This window comes from Littorina saxatilis, unplaced genomic scaffold (genome assembly GCF_037325665.1).
Source record: "Littorina saxatilis isolate snail1 unplaced genomic scaffold, US_GU_Lsax_2.0 scaffold_577, whole genome shotgun sequence".
Lineage (NCBI taxonomy): Eukaryota > Metazoa > Mollusca > Gastropoda > Littorinimorpha > Littorinidae > Littorina > Littorina saxatilis.
This window is the reverse complement of record NW_027127390.1, coordinates 35049-50912: the sequence shown is the minus strand read 5'-3', so window position 1 is coordinate 50912 and position 15864 is coordinate 35049. Positions and strand designations below refer to the sequence as shown.

At 42.3% G+C, this 15864-nt stretch overlaps 2 protein-coding genes and 1 long non-coding RNA gene across 3 annotated transcripts; 2 read left to right on the top strand and 1 right to left on the bottom strand.

Annotated features, from left to right (window-relative positions):
- The first annotated feature begins 365 nt into the window (after positions 1–365).
- Positions 366–15587, top strand: LOC138955850 (myomesin-3-like). The gene is made up of 7 exons (XM_070327368.1): positions 366–503; positions 3672–3963; positions 6155–6460; positions 7755–8057; positions 9039–9344; positions 10052–10141; positions 13686–15587. Exons 1-7 carry the CDS (start codon positions 501–503, stop codon positions 13856–13858), a joined length of 1473 nt encoding a protein of 490 aa, XP_070183469.1. The 5' UTR covers positions 366–500; the 3' UTR covers positions 13859–15587.
- On the top strand, positions 1103–2139 carry LOC138955851 (neural cell adhesion molecule 2-like). The gene is made up of 2 exons (XM_070327369.1): positions 1103–1516; positions 1871–2139. The coding sequence occupies exons 1-2, from the start codon at positions 1103–1105 to the stop codon at positions 1898–1900; spliced, it is 444 nt and encodes a 147-aa protein (XP_070183470.1). The 3' UTR covers positions 1901–2139.
- Positions 1361–3257, bottom strand: LOC138955853 (uncharacterized). Its single transcript, XR_011452401.1, has 3 exons — positions 3065–3257; positions 2601–2679; positions 1361–1497 (listed from the first exon to the last, which is right to left on the bottom strand). It is a non-coding gene; the product is annotated as an uncharacterized lncRNA (long non-coding RNA).
- Positions 15588–15864: the final 277 nt, after the last annotated feature.

The following is a 15864-nucleotide window of genomic DNA, read 5'->3' as shown; positions in this document are numbered from 1 at the left end:
TCTGATATTCAGGAATTGCAAGCATTAACTGAACTTGTATGTGCATCTTAACTGTTTTATCTTTCACAAGCATTTGACAACCTGTACATTTGCTCATAATTATTTTGTAATGGAAACAAATGTTCTGCAGAGTTATGTTGATTTTATGCACACTGTTCTTGCCAAAGTGCAGTAACACTCCTTTGTGGTTTTTCCAGAGCCACCATCCAGACCACAAGGACCCATCAAGGTCCTGAGCACCACCAAAACGTCAGCCACCATCGAGTGGCGCGCTCCAGAGGATGACGGAGGCTTGCCGCTTTCAGCTTACGTGCTGGAGAAGCGCGAGTTCCCTCGCTCCACCTGGAGCCGTGTGGACAAGATCAGTCCCGACATGACCAGTAACACCATCCAGAACTTGACCACTGGGTCAGACTACTTCTTCCGTGTGATGGCAGAGAACAAGGCTGGGCCCAGTCCACCTCTGGAGATGGACAAGCCTGTTAGGATCAAGAGTCCTTATGGTGAGTTGGGGTTAAGGAATGATTTACTTTAACTCGGTCTCAAAGCAGAAATGTCAGTATTGTTCAATGAAGAGCATTAAATCCTGGCATGAAAATGTATTGATAGGAACAAGGGAAGTTTAACTAGATTTAGAACCGGCACGGTTGGCCTAGTGGTAAGGCGTCCGCCCCGTGATCGGGAGGTCGGGGTTCGAACCCCGGCCGGGTCATACCTAAGACTTTAAAATTGGCAATCTAGTGGCTGCTCCGCCTGGCGTCTGGCATTATGGGGTTAGTGCTAGGACTGGTTGGTCCGGTGTCAGAATAATGTGACTGGGTGAGACATGAAGCCTGTGCTGCGACTTCTGTCTTGTGTGAGGCGCACGTTAAATGTCAAAGCAGCACCGCCCTGATATGGCCCTTCGTGGTCGGCTGGGCGTTAAGCAAACAAACAAACTAGATTTAGGCAGCTTAAACAATAATCTTGATATACTATTTTTCTTTTCAAGTTGAACAGAGAAAGTGCAGCAGAGAAATAAAAATCCTTGAAGTTTTGTTGCCAGAGTCATGCATGCTTTAATTTCCACATATTGTAATGATCGTCTAGCCTCATCATTAAAATGCGATCATTCGTGAAACTGAACTTTTCACTATCCCATTGTCATTCAATGCTCCCCAGGTCTTTAACCAACAGTACTTCAGCATTCAAACTCTTATCACACAATTTTCTCTTGACAGATGTGCCATCAGCACCAACAGGCCTGCGCGTGTCCAACGTCACAGATAAATCAGCAGATGTGTCTTGGACCGCTCCGGACAGCGACGGTGGCACGCCCATCACCAACTACATCGTTCAGACCCGCATCATCCCTCGTTCCACCTTCACCACCGTCCAGGAGACGACAGAAACCAAAGTGACCTTGACCGGCCTTGTTGCGGACAGCCAGTACATGCTGCAGATCATCGCAGTCAACGCTGAGGGACAGAGCCTGCCTCTGCAGTCCAGAGAACCCATCTGCCCAAGAAGATCCTCAGTAAGTGTTTGAAAAGTCTCTTTTCATAAGAAGAAAACCTTTGAAATAACTGGACTGCGAGTGTTTGCAAATATGGAGCAATAGCTGAAGGGATTGTGATATGTCAGTAGAGTTTGAGAAATGTGGGTCTTAATAGAGAGAGAGTCCTATAATGGAGGTGAATTTAGTGACACTGTGAAGAAAACATGTGAGCAATTCAGGTCTTGTAGTAGAGGGAGTCTCATATAATGGAGGGTCTTACTAGAAAGGTTCCAATGTAATATTTTCTTTCAACATTGGTCTACTGTCTCTTGTCTGAACGTATGTGTCTTAAACATATTGATACAAAATTGACTAATGTTTGTTAAACTTTAGGTGTTCCTGATGCACCAGCGTCATTGCTGATCAAGAACATCACCAAGGACGGCCTGACCTTGGAGTGGACCCCACCAGAGAACGATGGCGGATCCAGGGTCCGTCGCTACATCATAGAGAAGTCTCTGAAGGGCACAGACAAATGGGAGAAGGTCACCACAGTCGAGAGCTTCAGAACTCGGTGCACTGTCGCTGATCTGGAGCGAGAGAAGGACTACTTCTTTGCTGTGTCCGCAGAGAATGATGTGGGCATTGGCGAAAAGCAGAAGACAGCCAAACCAGTGAAAATGGAAAAGCCTATCTGTGAGTTGAATTGCAATTTCAGTGACGTTGTAGATTGAGGATTAGTCAGCAAGCATTGTTGAATCAGTTTAGCGTTGTTACAGCTAGTTCTCACATCAAACTTAAAATATCATTTTGCTTTCTGATGTGCAATCATTACTTGACTCCACAGGTATATTTTTTGCATGACCCAACCTGTCAGTTGAAAAAAGATAAGGCAACCAGTGACACACTTACTAAACCACCCCACTTTTCTCTCAACAGTCCCACCATCACCGCCTACAGGCCCTCTGGTGATATCAGACGTGACCAAGACCAGCTTCAAGGTCACCTGGAAGGCACCAGAGAAGGACGGTGGATCTCCAGTCACTCACTACTCTGTGGAGAAGCGCGAGACGTGGAAGACAAGCTGGACGTTGGTGGAGCGTGTCCCTGGCGACCGTCTTACCTGCGACCTGCTCCTTCTGCAGGAAGGACAGGACCTTGTCGGGGTCAAGGCCGAGAACGTTGCTGGAGAGTCCAAGCCTCTGGAATCGGAACATGCCATCACACCAATGAGTCCTTACAGTGAGTATGCTTTTTATTCTGATAACTTTTAATAACTCCAAGCTTTTCTTGTTTTTGTGTGTGTTTATTTAAGGAAAAGAAAGACATGAAGGTTTACATAATAGGCTCAAAACCAAGACTTCGTGACATATTTTAAATGGCTGTGGTTGAAGACATAGCTGGAACAACAGAATTTTATCATTTTTCAAGTCTCTAAACTTGCTTTTGGCCCACACAATATGTAATTCCATAGCTATAAACTAATGAATCTCTCCTTGTCTCTGCAGAGAAACCATCAGCCCCAGAATCACTGACAGCAACAGACGTCACAGAAACAGCAGTGTCGCTGAAATGGAAGCCACCTACCAGCGACGGAGGACTGCCGATCAAGTCCTACATCGTCGAGCGTCGCGACAAGCACTGGGGTTCATGGGTTAAGGCCGGAACCACCAAGGGCACAGTGACGACTTTAGATGTGGATGGCTTGGTGACTGGACAGGAGTACTACTTCCGTGTCTCTGCCGAGAATGAGGAGGGAGTTGGGCCAGAAACTGAGATGAAGGAGCTGGTCAAACCAACAAGGGAAACTGGTGAGAATGTCATTTGATTTGGTTTTGAACTGTGGAATTTTTGCAATGGTTGTCCTGATTGATGGAGTCCAATGTAGGGAGCAAAGACAATACAATAAGCATGGTATTTCAAGAATTGATACACAAGTTTACGATTAGAACACAACAATATTTACTCTGTTTCAATTGGGCTGCACAAGTTTACAATCACAACACCACAGCAATAATGTCATTTACAGCAAAAAAAGATAAGTCAGCAGTTGTCTTTTTTCAGTAGAGCTGTTCCAATATTTAATCATTTTGATACAAATGTTAGTGGAATCAACATCTTTGTTGAATGATATGGTTATTATGCCAGTATGATGTACTCATTTTATTGACCATCTATCAAACATATCTTCCAGTTGTTCCTGAACCTCCTACGGGACCCGTCTACTTCAGTCACTTGGATGCAACAAGTGTTGTCCTTGACTGGCGTGCGCCTCGAGATGATGGCGGTGCCCCTGTGCTTAACTACCGCATTGAGGTGTCGCAGAACCTGGACAGAGGTGACCATTGTTGATGGTGACTTGACCAAGACCAAGGCAAAGAACCTGGCCACAGACAAGAAGCACTACTTCAGAATCTTCGCCATCAACAAAGTGGGAACCAGCAAACCGCTTGAGTCGGATGCTGTTACACCAAAGAGGCCTGTTGGTAAGTCACTGTGTCCTTTTTTTTTATGTCAATCTCAAGTTGAAAAAGTCTATTTAGTTTAAAAGCAAAATGTTTGTCAGCTTGCGAAACTCTGTACAGTGAAAACTGTCAAATACGGTCACTGGACTTAGCGGACACTCGCAGAATACGGACAGTCAGTCTCGGCACGGACTGCTTTACACTGTAAAACACCTGTACGTTACGGCCACCTCGGCATTACGGACGCGGACACGTATTTTGGGTCCATAATAAGTCATATACCTGCTAAATACGGACATCCACAGCAAGCTGGGAAGTTCGATCGACGAAGAAGACGATAAATCGATCAGTTGATATTAGTCGGTATCTGAGCAGCTCTCGCGAGACACGCTATTTGTTATGCTTTGAACATCGCGAGAACTTCGAACCTTGGCTTGTGCAGCTCGCACGAGATCGTTGTACCGCATGCTTTGCTATGCTCTGAAGTTTGCGAGAGATTACGAGAGCTTGGAATACTGATAGAGTCTATTCTTGGTGAGTGTTTTAAGTCGACGCATTTGATTGGCTGCTAGAGTTCCAAGGCAGCCAATCCAACGCGTGGAACGTGTTCGGCGGAACGGAAGTGAAAGTGTATGAGTGAATGTATCTTCTCTTCGAAAGAGTGATTCGTGTTTAACAAGATGGCAACAAGAAATTCAAATTCAAGAAAAGGAAGAAATGCGCTGACTTTAGAACAAAGGATAAATGTTGTCAAACAACTGGAAAGTGGGAAATCATGCCGAACGATTGCACAAGAGCTTGGGTGTGGGAGAACGCAGATTTCGAAAATCAGTGTCGATCGGGAAAAAATAATGAAGTTGTGGGAATCGGGAGACGGACGTGCTGACCAGAAATGGGTTTCGAAGAAGACAACCGAATACGAAGAGCTAAATGACGCCGTGTTCGAGTGGTTTTCAACCAAACGTGCGAATCACATTGCCATCAATGGTCCACTCAGACAACGCTGGACAAATTCTTTCAAAAGCTGATGAGTGCAGAATGAAGTGAATGTGAATGTGTTGTATGAATGAGATCCAGTAACTTTTTAACAATTTAAATTTATACAGTTGATATGATAAAAAGCTTTTAAACTTGTTTTACAACAGTCAATATTAAATGTTTCTCTGTTTAATCTAAACAGCTTCTGTTTTTCTTATAAATGTACATGTACATGTGCAGTACTCTCTCTCTCTCTCTCTCAACTTGACTTTGTCGCGTTTACTTGCACCTGTCTAATAAGGACACCTGCAGAATAAGGACACTTTTGTCTGGTCCCAAGGGTGTCCTTATTTGACAGGTTTTACTGTACCGTATTTGACGGATTACAAGACGCACCGTTTTATAAGCCGCACCCCCGACTTTAAAAAAAAAAATTGGGACGAGCCACGTATAGGCCGCGTCACTATATTAGCCGCCGTCGAAAAAAATATAATCAGATCGTGTCAATCAATCAAAACAACCAGGCAACGAAAGTACGGTATTTGGCAAAATCGGCTCCGAGAATAAACAAGTGAAACAAAGAAGAAAAGTGATAAAGTTTGAAGAAAAATATCACACACACAATTTGTAACCAACACACACATGTAGTCCCGCCCGGAATAAGCTTTTTTTTGGATGATTTACGACTTTTGCGCACATTTCGAGCAGACGAAAACACAACATGGCGGCTCTCGCTCCTCCAACTATTGCGAGACACACAAAAACGAAATCTCGCACGCGCGAGATCCTGATACATCCGATGTTTCTCTGTACGCTATCTTGTCACGACGACTTGTTGACAAACGAAGATTCGCGAAAGAAAGAGAAAAGCGCCGAGTCTTGAGTAGAGAGCTAATAAAGTACCGGTAATCGCTAATCGAGCGAAATGAAAATCCGCGGCGACTTCCATTAGGTGAATGCTATTCAAGTTTAGGTAACGTTTTAGCCGCATCTTTTTATAAGCCGCAATGCGATTATTTTTGAAAAAAAGTCGCGGCTTGTAGTTCATCAAATACGGTACTTTGTGTTGTACTTTGTATTTGTATGTATTATTCTCTTTTCTGTGTTTGTGTTTCTGTGGTAAGTCTTTTTATGCCATACATGATGTCTCATATAATGCTTCCCTTTAGAGCTTCAAAGTTATCTTTTGTTGTTTGTAATTCATCTTAATGAAATTTTCATGTTGTTTTCCTAGGACCACCGGGAAAACCAGTGGGACCTTTGGAAGCAAAGGCCATCACCCGCGACTCTGTCCAGCTGGACTGGAAGCCACCTCAAGATGACGGAGGCTCGCCCATCACTGGCTACATCATTGAGAAGCGTGAGGCCATGCGCATGACATGGAGTCACGCTGACAAGACCACAGACGACCAGACGACGAGGACACTGAAGGGACTTGTCACTGGAGATGAGTTCTATTTCCGTGTGGCAGCCGTCAACAAACAGGGAACCAGTGAGTTCCTGGAGATGCCATCCCCTGTCACTATCAAGAGTCCATTTGGTAAGGTTGCGGTTGGTGTACGGTTATTGTACTTAATGCTTTTGAGTTGCTTATTTGTTTCAAGAGAAAGTTAAGAGACTACATTTGTTTAGTTAGCTGAACACTTTCATCCTGAAGCTTATTAAAAGCCACAAGTGTCCACCAGTCAGTTTGTACAACTGTCTAAAAAATTGCATTTAGTATTACTAAAAGTAAATATATCTTTTTTGACTCACATGCGAAGCAAAAGTGAGTCTATGTACTCACCCGAGTCGTCCGTCCGTCCGGACGTCCTGAAAACTTTAACGTTGGATATTTCTTGGACACTATTCAGTCTATCAGTACCAAATTTGGCAAGATGGTGTATGATGACAAGGCCCCAAAAAACATACATAGCATCTTGACCTTGCTTCAAGGTCAAGGTCGCAGAGGCCATAAATGTTGCCTAAAAAACAGCTATTTTTCACATTTTTGACTCACATGCGAAGTAAAAGTGAGTCTATGTACTCACCCGAGCCGGACGTCCGTCCATCCGTCCGGCCTAAAAAACAGCTATTTTTCACATTTTCCCCATTTTTTCTGAAGTTTTTGAGATTGAATACCTCACCTATATATGATATATAGGGAAAAGTAAGCCCCATCTTTTGATACCAGTTTGGTTTACCTTGCTTCAAGGTCAAGGTCACAGGAGCTCTTCAAAGTTGTATTGTATACATATTTTGAAGTGACCTTGACCCTGAACTATGGAAGATAACTGTTTCAAACTTAAAAATGATGTGGGGCACATGTTATGCTTTCATCATGAGACACATTTGGTCACATATGATCAAGGTCAAGGTCACTTTGACCCTTATGAAATGTGACCAAAATAAGGTAGTGAACCACTAAAAGTGACCATATCTCGATCATGGTAGAAAGAGCCAATAAGCACCATTGTACTTCCTATGTCTTGAATTAACAGCTTTGTGTTGTATGACCTTGACCTTCGGTCACATGTATTTTGGTAGGAAAAATGTGTAAAGCAGTTCTTTGTGTATGATGTCATTGCTATGTCAAGGTCAAGCATGTGAGTCGTATGGGCTTTGCCCTTCTTGTTTTATTATTATTTAGAAAAACACAACTAAGGTACATGAAGACTGTTAACAAATTGTTGAACCATTTATTTCAGCTTCCATGCTTTTAATGATGAAGTATCTGAGAGAGAGAAATAAAAGTGGCTAAGTGTGTGTGTAGCATGTCAAAGCTATATATCCCTCTCTTGATCAGGTGTTTCTGGATGCCATTTCACACCCAATTCATTTTGCTGTTTCCCCAGAACCCGCATCACCCCCTCAAGACCTTGAAGTGTCCGAGATTCGTCGTGACTCCGTGGTCGTCACCTGGAAACACAGCAAGAATGATGGTGGCTCAGCCATCACCAACTACATCGTCGAGAAACGAGAGACCTGGAAGACGTCCTGGGCTCATGTGGACCGTGCGCGCGGAGAGATGACCACTGCAGAGGTTATCTACTTGCAGGAGGGAACATCTTACAACATCCGCATCATGGCCGAAAATGTGGCCGGCTTGTCCGAACCCACAGAGCTGGATGAACCAGTTGTGCCAAAGAGTCCATACAGTAAGCTGTCTGTTTCGTTTGTTTGTCTACTTGTTTGTTGCTCTGTATGTGTATGTTTATATTTGGCTTTATTCATATTTGTCTTTTTGTGTGAAGAATAAGTAAGGGTCAATGAATCAATTTGTAATATTGGAGGACCGCGAGCAGCTGACTGTTGCACATCAATGCACTCATCCCATGGTTTGTTTGTTTGTTTGTTTGCTTAACGCCCAGCCGACCACGAAGGGCCATATCAGGGCGGTGCTGCTTTGACATATATTTGGCTTCATGTCTCACCCAGTCACATTATTCTGACACCGGACCAACCAGTCCTAGCACTAACCCCATAATGCCAGACGCCAGGCGGAGCAGCCACTAGATTGCCAATTTTAAAGTCTTAAGTATGACCCGGCCGGGGTTCAAACCCACGACCTCCCGATCACGGGGCGGACGCCTTACCACTAGGCCAACCGTGCCGGTCCCCATGGTTCCTTGATTCTTTTGGCCAAGTATTAACATTCAGCCACATTGCTTTTGAATTGTTGCATATCCAGATGATTGGTTACATAGTTATAGCAGCTTCTTGTTTTATGTTTGTCAAATGTCTGTAGCTGACTCTAATGTCAAAAACACCAGAGGGGAACCCCCCTTTTTAGACCTCAGCAAGTCTGAGAAAAGCAGGTCTTAAAAAGGAGAAAGTACAAAATAAATGAGGGTAAACTTTCAGAGGTTGGGAACACAATCCCTCATCGTCAAATGTTGAAGAAGAAGAAGAAGAAGAAGAAGGGAACAGAAAATGTGAGGAAACAGGGTCCCAAAAGGGTGGACGTTTTAAGTCTTAAAAGGGAGTTCCACTGAAAAGGCAGTAGCCCAAAGTCAACTGCGCAAAGACTTTTTTTTTTACCCAAAACTCAGTGCTAAAGCTTTGTGCAGCCAGCTTCGCATAGTCGTCTTCGCACAGTTAAGGACAGGCTTAACACCAAGCTCTATTCCTGTGTGCAGAGGTGCCAACAGCCCCAGTGGGACCCCTGGAAGTGACCGAAGTGTACAGCCAGTCTGTCACCATCCAATGGAAGGCTCCGGAGAAGGACGGAGGCCTGTCCATTAAGCGCTACGTGATCGAGCGTCGCGAGGCCAAGCACCAGACGTGGGTGAAGGCCGACTCTATGCGTCCGGGAACGACCTCCTGCACAATTGACAAGCTGATGGAAGGAGGCCACTACGTCTTCAAAATCTTTGCTGAAAACGACGAGGGTCTCAGCCCACCGCTGGAGTCTGACGCTCCTGTCACATGCAGGAGAGCTCCAGGTGAGGGGTTGTAGGACTTATATATGTTGAAATTTCTTGTCCCTGTTAGGAGTTCCTTGGTAGATGTTGATTTTTGGATGTAAATTGTGACACTGACGTAGAGTAGAAGCTGTTGTCGGTTTGAATTTTCGTTGAATACTTGTGGTCACTCCCATGCGGACAATGTGAATAGAGGTTTGCGTATGTTATTGTTCCTTATCCCACCTTAAAGGTAACCACACTTTGTTGTTGAGGAAACCAGGTGATGTCAATCTGATTCTTTTTCAGTGCAACAGTTGGTAATAACCTAAAACTGTGTCAAATGTTCTGAAACTGGGCTCTAAAATTCTAATTTGAATTGTACTTCTGGGTGTTTTTCTTTTCTGGGAGGAAAACACATACTTTTGTGTGAAGAAGCCAACGCAGACGAGCTATTACTGTACAAATATGACTTTTCATTGAATTTTTTCTTTTTTTTAATAATAATGTAGTGTTTGCTTTACTGTACTATCTCTCTCTCTCTGTCTCTCTGTTTGTCTGTCTGGCTCTCTCTCTCTCTCTCTCTCTCTCTCTCTCTCTCTCTCTCTCTCTCTCTCTCTGTATCTGCAAGAATGAGGCTGGCATTGTCCAGGGTTAGGGGATAAAATTAGGGTTTATTTTGTACATCTCATCGTGCTATGATTGTGCTATTTGCGTGAGTGCAAAAATGCTTTTCATGTCTGTTTCAGATGATGCTTCGTCTGATGCAGATTACTCACCTGGCGGTTCAGAGTCTGATTACTTACCCAGCTGTTCAGAACCAGACAGTGAGGATGAAAGTGAGTAAAAGAACAAATTTTGAAATATACTGAGAAACGTAAGACATTAGCATGGTAAAACATAAGTTCAATTGTCGTTCATTTTCCATAACAAATCACTTTTTTTAGTGCAACCATTACCTTGTGTTAGCCAGGTAAACACTGCATGAAGAGCTGGTCTGAAGCAATAACCTTGACCTTCTACAAGAGCAGTACTACCTGTGCGTGGGGTGCCTAAATTCAATTGTAATCTTGTCTGTCTGCAAATTGTTTGGAATTTAAAGTAAAGACTTTGCCTAGTAAGTCATCCTATCTTGTAATTTCCATAAAGAAGTACCAATTTTACCTTTTTACATTTAGTCAAGTTTTGACTAAATGTTTTAACATAGAGGGGGGAATCGAGACGAGGGTCGTGGTGTATGTGTGTCTGTCTGCCTGTGTGTGTGTGTGTAGAGCGATTCAGACTAAACTACTGGGCCGATCTTTATGAAATTTGACATGAGAGTTCCTGGGTATGATATCCCCGGACGTTTTTTTCCGTTTTTTCGATAAATACCTTTGATGACGTCATATCCGGCTTTTTGTAAAAGTTGAGGCGGCACTGTCACACCCTCATTTTTCAATTAAATTGATTGAAATTTTGGCAAAGCAATCTTCGACGAAGGCTGGGGTTTGGTATTGCATTTCAGCTGGGTGGCTTAAAAACTAATGAGTGAGTTTGGGTATATTTGGATTAAAAACAAGCTCTGAAAATTAAAAATATAAAAATTATGATCAAAATTAAATTTCCGAAATCGATTTAAAAACTATTTCATCTTATTCCTTGTCGGTTCCTGATTCCAAAAACATATAGATATGATATGTTTGGATTAAAAACACGCTCAGAAAGTTAAAACGAAAAGAGGTACAGTAAAGCGTGCTATGAAGCACAGCGCAATCGCTACCGCGCCAAACAGGCTCGTCACTAATTCACTGCCTTTTGCACTAGCGGCGAACTACGTTCAATTTCATTCTGATGTCTGATTCTACTATGTCACACGCTTTCCTTCTTTGCCACTACTAAAGCAAACGTGTGCAAGATTGTATGTTACACGCTTTGGAGCATGTGCAAGAACGGATTCAAACTCGAAATCGTCCCTCCAAAAGCCCCAAAATGCACACACGACTTTTATTTCTCCTGCTGTTGTCGTGTCTTCTCTTTACAAATTCTTCAACGCTCAGAATACTGAAAACGGCATCCCAGACTACAGTACTGTTTCCATACGCGAGTTTAGCTTCCCTTGGAAAGTGGCTAGCTCAGGAGGCCTGTTAGTCTGAAACTAGAAGGACAGAGTTCTGAACATAGATGACAAAGACCCCGGAAAGAACAAACTTGAAACATTTCGCGGATGCAGACACAGAATGACGTCATGAAGAATGGAATGCTTCAAAAGATACACACTGACGATGACTGTGACGTCATTCACATATACCGAGACGTCATTCATAGTTGTTCGTTCACTTTCGTCAAAAAGTAGATCTCTCCACAATGGCTGCTCCTGTGTTTAGGTTTATCAAGCGTGAGTACGCAAAACGTTTTTGTTCTCTCCTCTGTTGAAGCTGTGAGACATAATCGCCATTACGAGCTAGTCGTGTGACAGAGAGTGTTCTTGCACACTCGACTGCTGCTGTTTCACTCCGGCGAAAGCCGTCGTGAAACATCTACAGTCTCGTGTGCAAGAAAACTCTCTGTCACACGACTAGCTCGTAATAGCGGGTAATGATTGCTAGCTTTCATGTCTTAAGGGGAGAGGTGACACGAAAAATTTCTACTGGTTGCAATATTTGTATGTATTATCAAGCAAAAACACATAAAAAGACTCTTTTGTGCAATTTTTTTGCCTGTGGATCTTTTAATGGGTAAAAATGCTTGGGGGAAAAAAATTAGTAGTCTACCACAAGTAGATGGGATGTGAAGATCATCGCCGTGTGGTTACCGTCCTTGAAAATCACATTCTGAGAAAATTGCATTTGAAAGTTTGTGAAGTGTTTTGCTGCGCACAGTGAAGACAGATTGACAAACCAAGAGTATGTGTGCATGCGGGTACTTTTCACTGGCATTTTCTTATACTCCAAGTGCTCTTCACAATCCCCTATCAGTCCAAAGTTGCACATATGGACATCAGACTGTTGCTATAACACTCAATGAAACATCAAGTACAATGATTATGATCAGCTGGAAAAAAGGCGTGTGGAATTTTACTTGCTACTCTTGATGTTCTCAGTTTTATCGCAGGAGCAGACATATCGGTTTCTGCTAATTCTTGTTTCCATTGCACAAAAAGTGGCCGATTTTTGATCGGAAATTGCTTCGAAGTAAGCATTATTTTTTCCAAAACTCATGGAACTTTGCCTTTAGGCAGGACGTCAGTCGGGCTTCTGCCAAAATAAACTCTAGACATAATGTTTCCCTGACAATTTCAAGGGATTCAATGATCTAGAGGGAGAAAAGTATATACATTTCTTATTGGTGAAATAGAGTCGGGATGAAATCCAAAAGATTTAGCCCAACATTTGATTCACCGGAAAATGCACCTAGTTGTTGCATTCCTTGAATGAGAAAAGTTGGATTTTGCAACGAAGCAAATATCTAAGTCAAAATATCATTGTTTCACCAAGAATGAGATACATGAGTGGGAGATGGGTCCGAAGTTCGATTAGCAGTACTTTAGGATGTAACTGGGACAGTCAAGGTGGAGTTTATGTGAGATAAACAAGGCCTGACGTCCTACCTCAGTACCTGTTATTCAGGCGTCGTGGACTCGACATTCACACCGACCGCTAGCTTATTTTTCTTCGTTGCTCGATCTGCCGCAAGTTGTAACTTCCCCTGCCTCTTGCATGATAGACACCCGCCGAATTTATCTTTTAGAGGCCGAGTTGGGAGAAATATCGCTGTTTGAGACGTCGAACCGATTCGAAATAAGGTTCGCGTGTTTATGCGGATGTGGTGCGCGCGAATGCGCAGAACTACTTCCCGGCTGAAAGTTATTGGAAATGACCAATCAGCGAATAGATTTTCAAAGGTAAAGGTCACTTTCCAAATATGGAACATTTTGCAAGTGAAAGTAGCCTTCGCCAGCTCTTGTGTTGCGGCCGTTGAGGGACACAAACGGGCTTTATTTCCATGACTGTGACATCGTCAACAAACGGAAATTCCCGCTGAGTACGCTGCATGCAATAACTTTGACAAACTCATCGACATGTTGCTGCTGCTCTGCCATGAAAAAAATCGATTTTTGTTATAAGTCTGCATATTTTTAGCATTCACTCACTTTGCAAATCATCACTTTATTGAAAAAAGAGGATGAAATTGACAAAATAAACATGCAGTTATTCTAGGGTGTTCAAACTGCCTAAAAATGATAAAAACCCAAATCACATCATGGGACCATTTTGGATCAAAATTCCGTGCCACCTCTGCCCTTAATCCATGTAGTGTAGTCAATTGTAGGGGTTCCATGGTGACATTGTTATCAGGATGAAAAGAAAAGTTATCTGAAAAATATGATTTATTTCTTTTCAGGTGACGATGATTACGAGGATCAAGTTGGGCCTGGCGTGGAGGGTGAACGGGGCTCCAAGCTGTTGTCTGACAGACAAATGAAAATACAGCTGGAGCTTGTGCATCCGTTGGTGATGTTTCCCTTACCATCGCCCCAGCTACCAGTACATCAGCTAAAGGGGGTAAAACACTGACTCAGAAGAGAAGGCCTGATGGAACAAAAAATCAGAAGAAAATGCCTTGGAAAAAAGAGGAAATTGCTGCAGTTGAGAAACATTTGGCTGCATGTTTTTCAATGAATAAAGTCCCGCAAAAACTTGAAGCAGAAAGATTCAAACAGGCAGAAAGTAGTGTTCTAAAGCACAGATCCTGGAAGGACATTAAATACTGTGTCTACAATCGTCTCAAGCAAATAAGGTCAAAGTAGGTACCCATAATGGTCAGAAGTTGCAAATGAGAGACTGATCTCTTGAGAGCGCTAACTGGTGAAGGGTCAGCTCTAGGGAAAACTTTTGAGTTGAGATTAAAGGCCTTACTCTGTATTTGTAGAGGCAGCTTACATCATCTTGGTTTGCAGCTGGTATTTCTGCCACATGGCATAAAGGAAACTGAAAGTATGGATTGGTAGGTTTGTCAAAATTGTTGGCTGTAAACACAATCCCATGTTGAGAAAAAACAAACACCAAAAACAACACTTCACATCTGCAGGTTTTATTAAATCTTACATTCTTATGTTATAATAATTATGAAAGTCACGACATTGTACATCAAAAAAGAAAGTTGATTTGGCTTGCAAATCTCATCATGCCATATTTAATCTAGCATTTTCCTGGAATATTGTTTTCTTTGATTTGATTTTGACAGACTGTGACACACCTCTAATGAGGAGTCTTAATTTGAAAAAAAAATTCAATCTTTATCTATTAGGGCAAATTCTGTTGAAAAGCTCTTTTTATGCTATTTCTTTGATTGGTTTTTCACAGTGTGGCTAAAGTGTTAAGCTGTCGGCAAAAATCTTATTTTAAGTGGGTTATTTTTATTTTTGTATTTGATTTGCTACAATGAGGCAGTATTCCAGGGAACACCCTAATAGAATGGGTTTCTGAAAAATAATGAGGTTACAATTTATGCCTCCAATTCTTGTGTTGAACAAGGCGTGTGTGTATGTTTTAATTTTTAATTTCTCAGAAATTAAAAGTAATTACTATTACAAAAGGGCAGGTTTGTACATAGAAAGTAAAAAGACTTCTCTTCACTCTTTGGGATAATAGAGAGATTAAGAAGCACTACCACATTCGTTTCGTTGGCATTTTCGGTTGTAAAACGTCACACCTTTTTGAGTACACGTGACTTCCGATCTCTACGAACAGAAATTCGCTTCGCCAAGAGAAACGAAATTCGTAGAATTGGTCATTCTGACGAAAGTGACTTCGGTCGCGTTTTATATTCGAATAGTCATAAAATATGCCTACCTTGTGTAATCGATGTATGCTCTGACATCTTTAGGCGCGATTTATCATTGAAATGTTTTTAAAAATCAAGTTTAAAAAGCCGTAAAGCAGGCTTGAATTGGGTAAGTGAGTGACTGAGCAGACGAAAGAAATTTCAAGATGGCGACCCAAACATCAGGCCGACTCAACTTTTCAGTTGGCTGGTCAAGCCGCCTAGAGGAGAAAAATGCATGAAGCAGTTAAAGTTTATGATGTGTTGAGTTGTGGCCTGAGTATCTGATGCGTTTCAGCAGAAGTGAGGCAGCTGGTATTATCTGATCGACACTTCTGAACCGGTGCGACCAGCGAAACAAAATTCTTCTGTCCTCTTAACCGCTGTACTAGCGACACATGGTGTTCCCCCGCCGAGTGTCTTTTGCAACCACGAAAATGCCAACCATATGAATGTGGTAGCCCTTCTTAAAGTCTCTAATGTAAAAAAAAAAACTGAGAGAGTATGATTGTAATGTTCACTAAAATGCATGACTTAAATTTTAGTTGCTTTGCCTTGAGAATCTCAGCATGTTATTTGTAAGCTAGAATTTTGCTGAAATATTAGTTTCTTTGATTTTTGTTTTGTTTGTGTTATCATTTTGCTTTGTTTATTATTTGATTTGCTACAATTAGATTTATTTGAGTGAACACCCTGTCAGAATGGGTTTCTGAAAAATAATGGGGTTACTTTCTTCTTCTTCTTCTTCTGCGTTCGT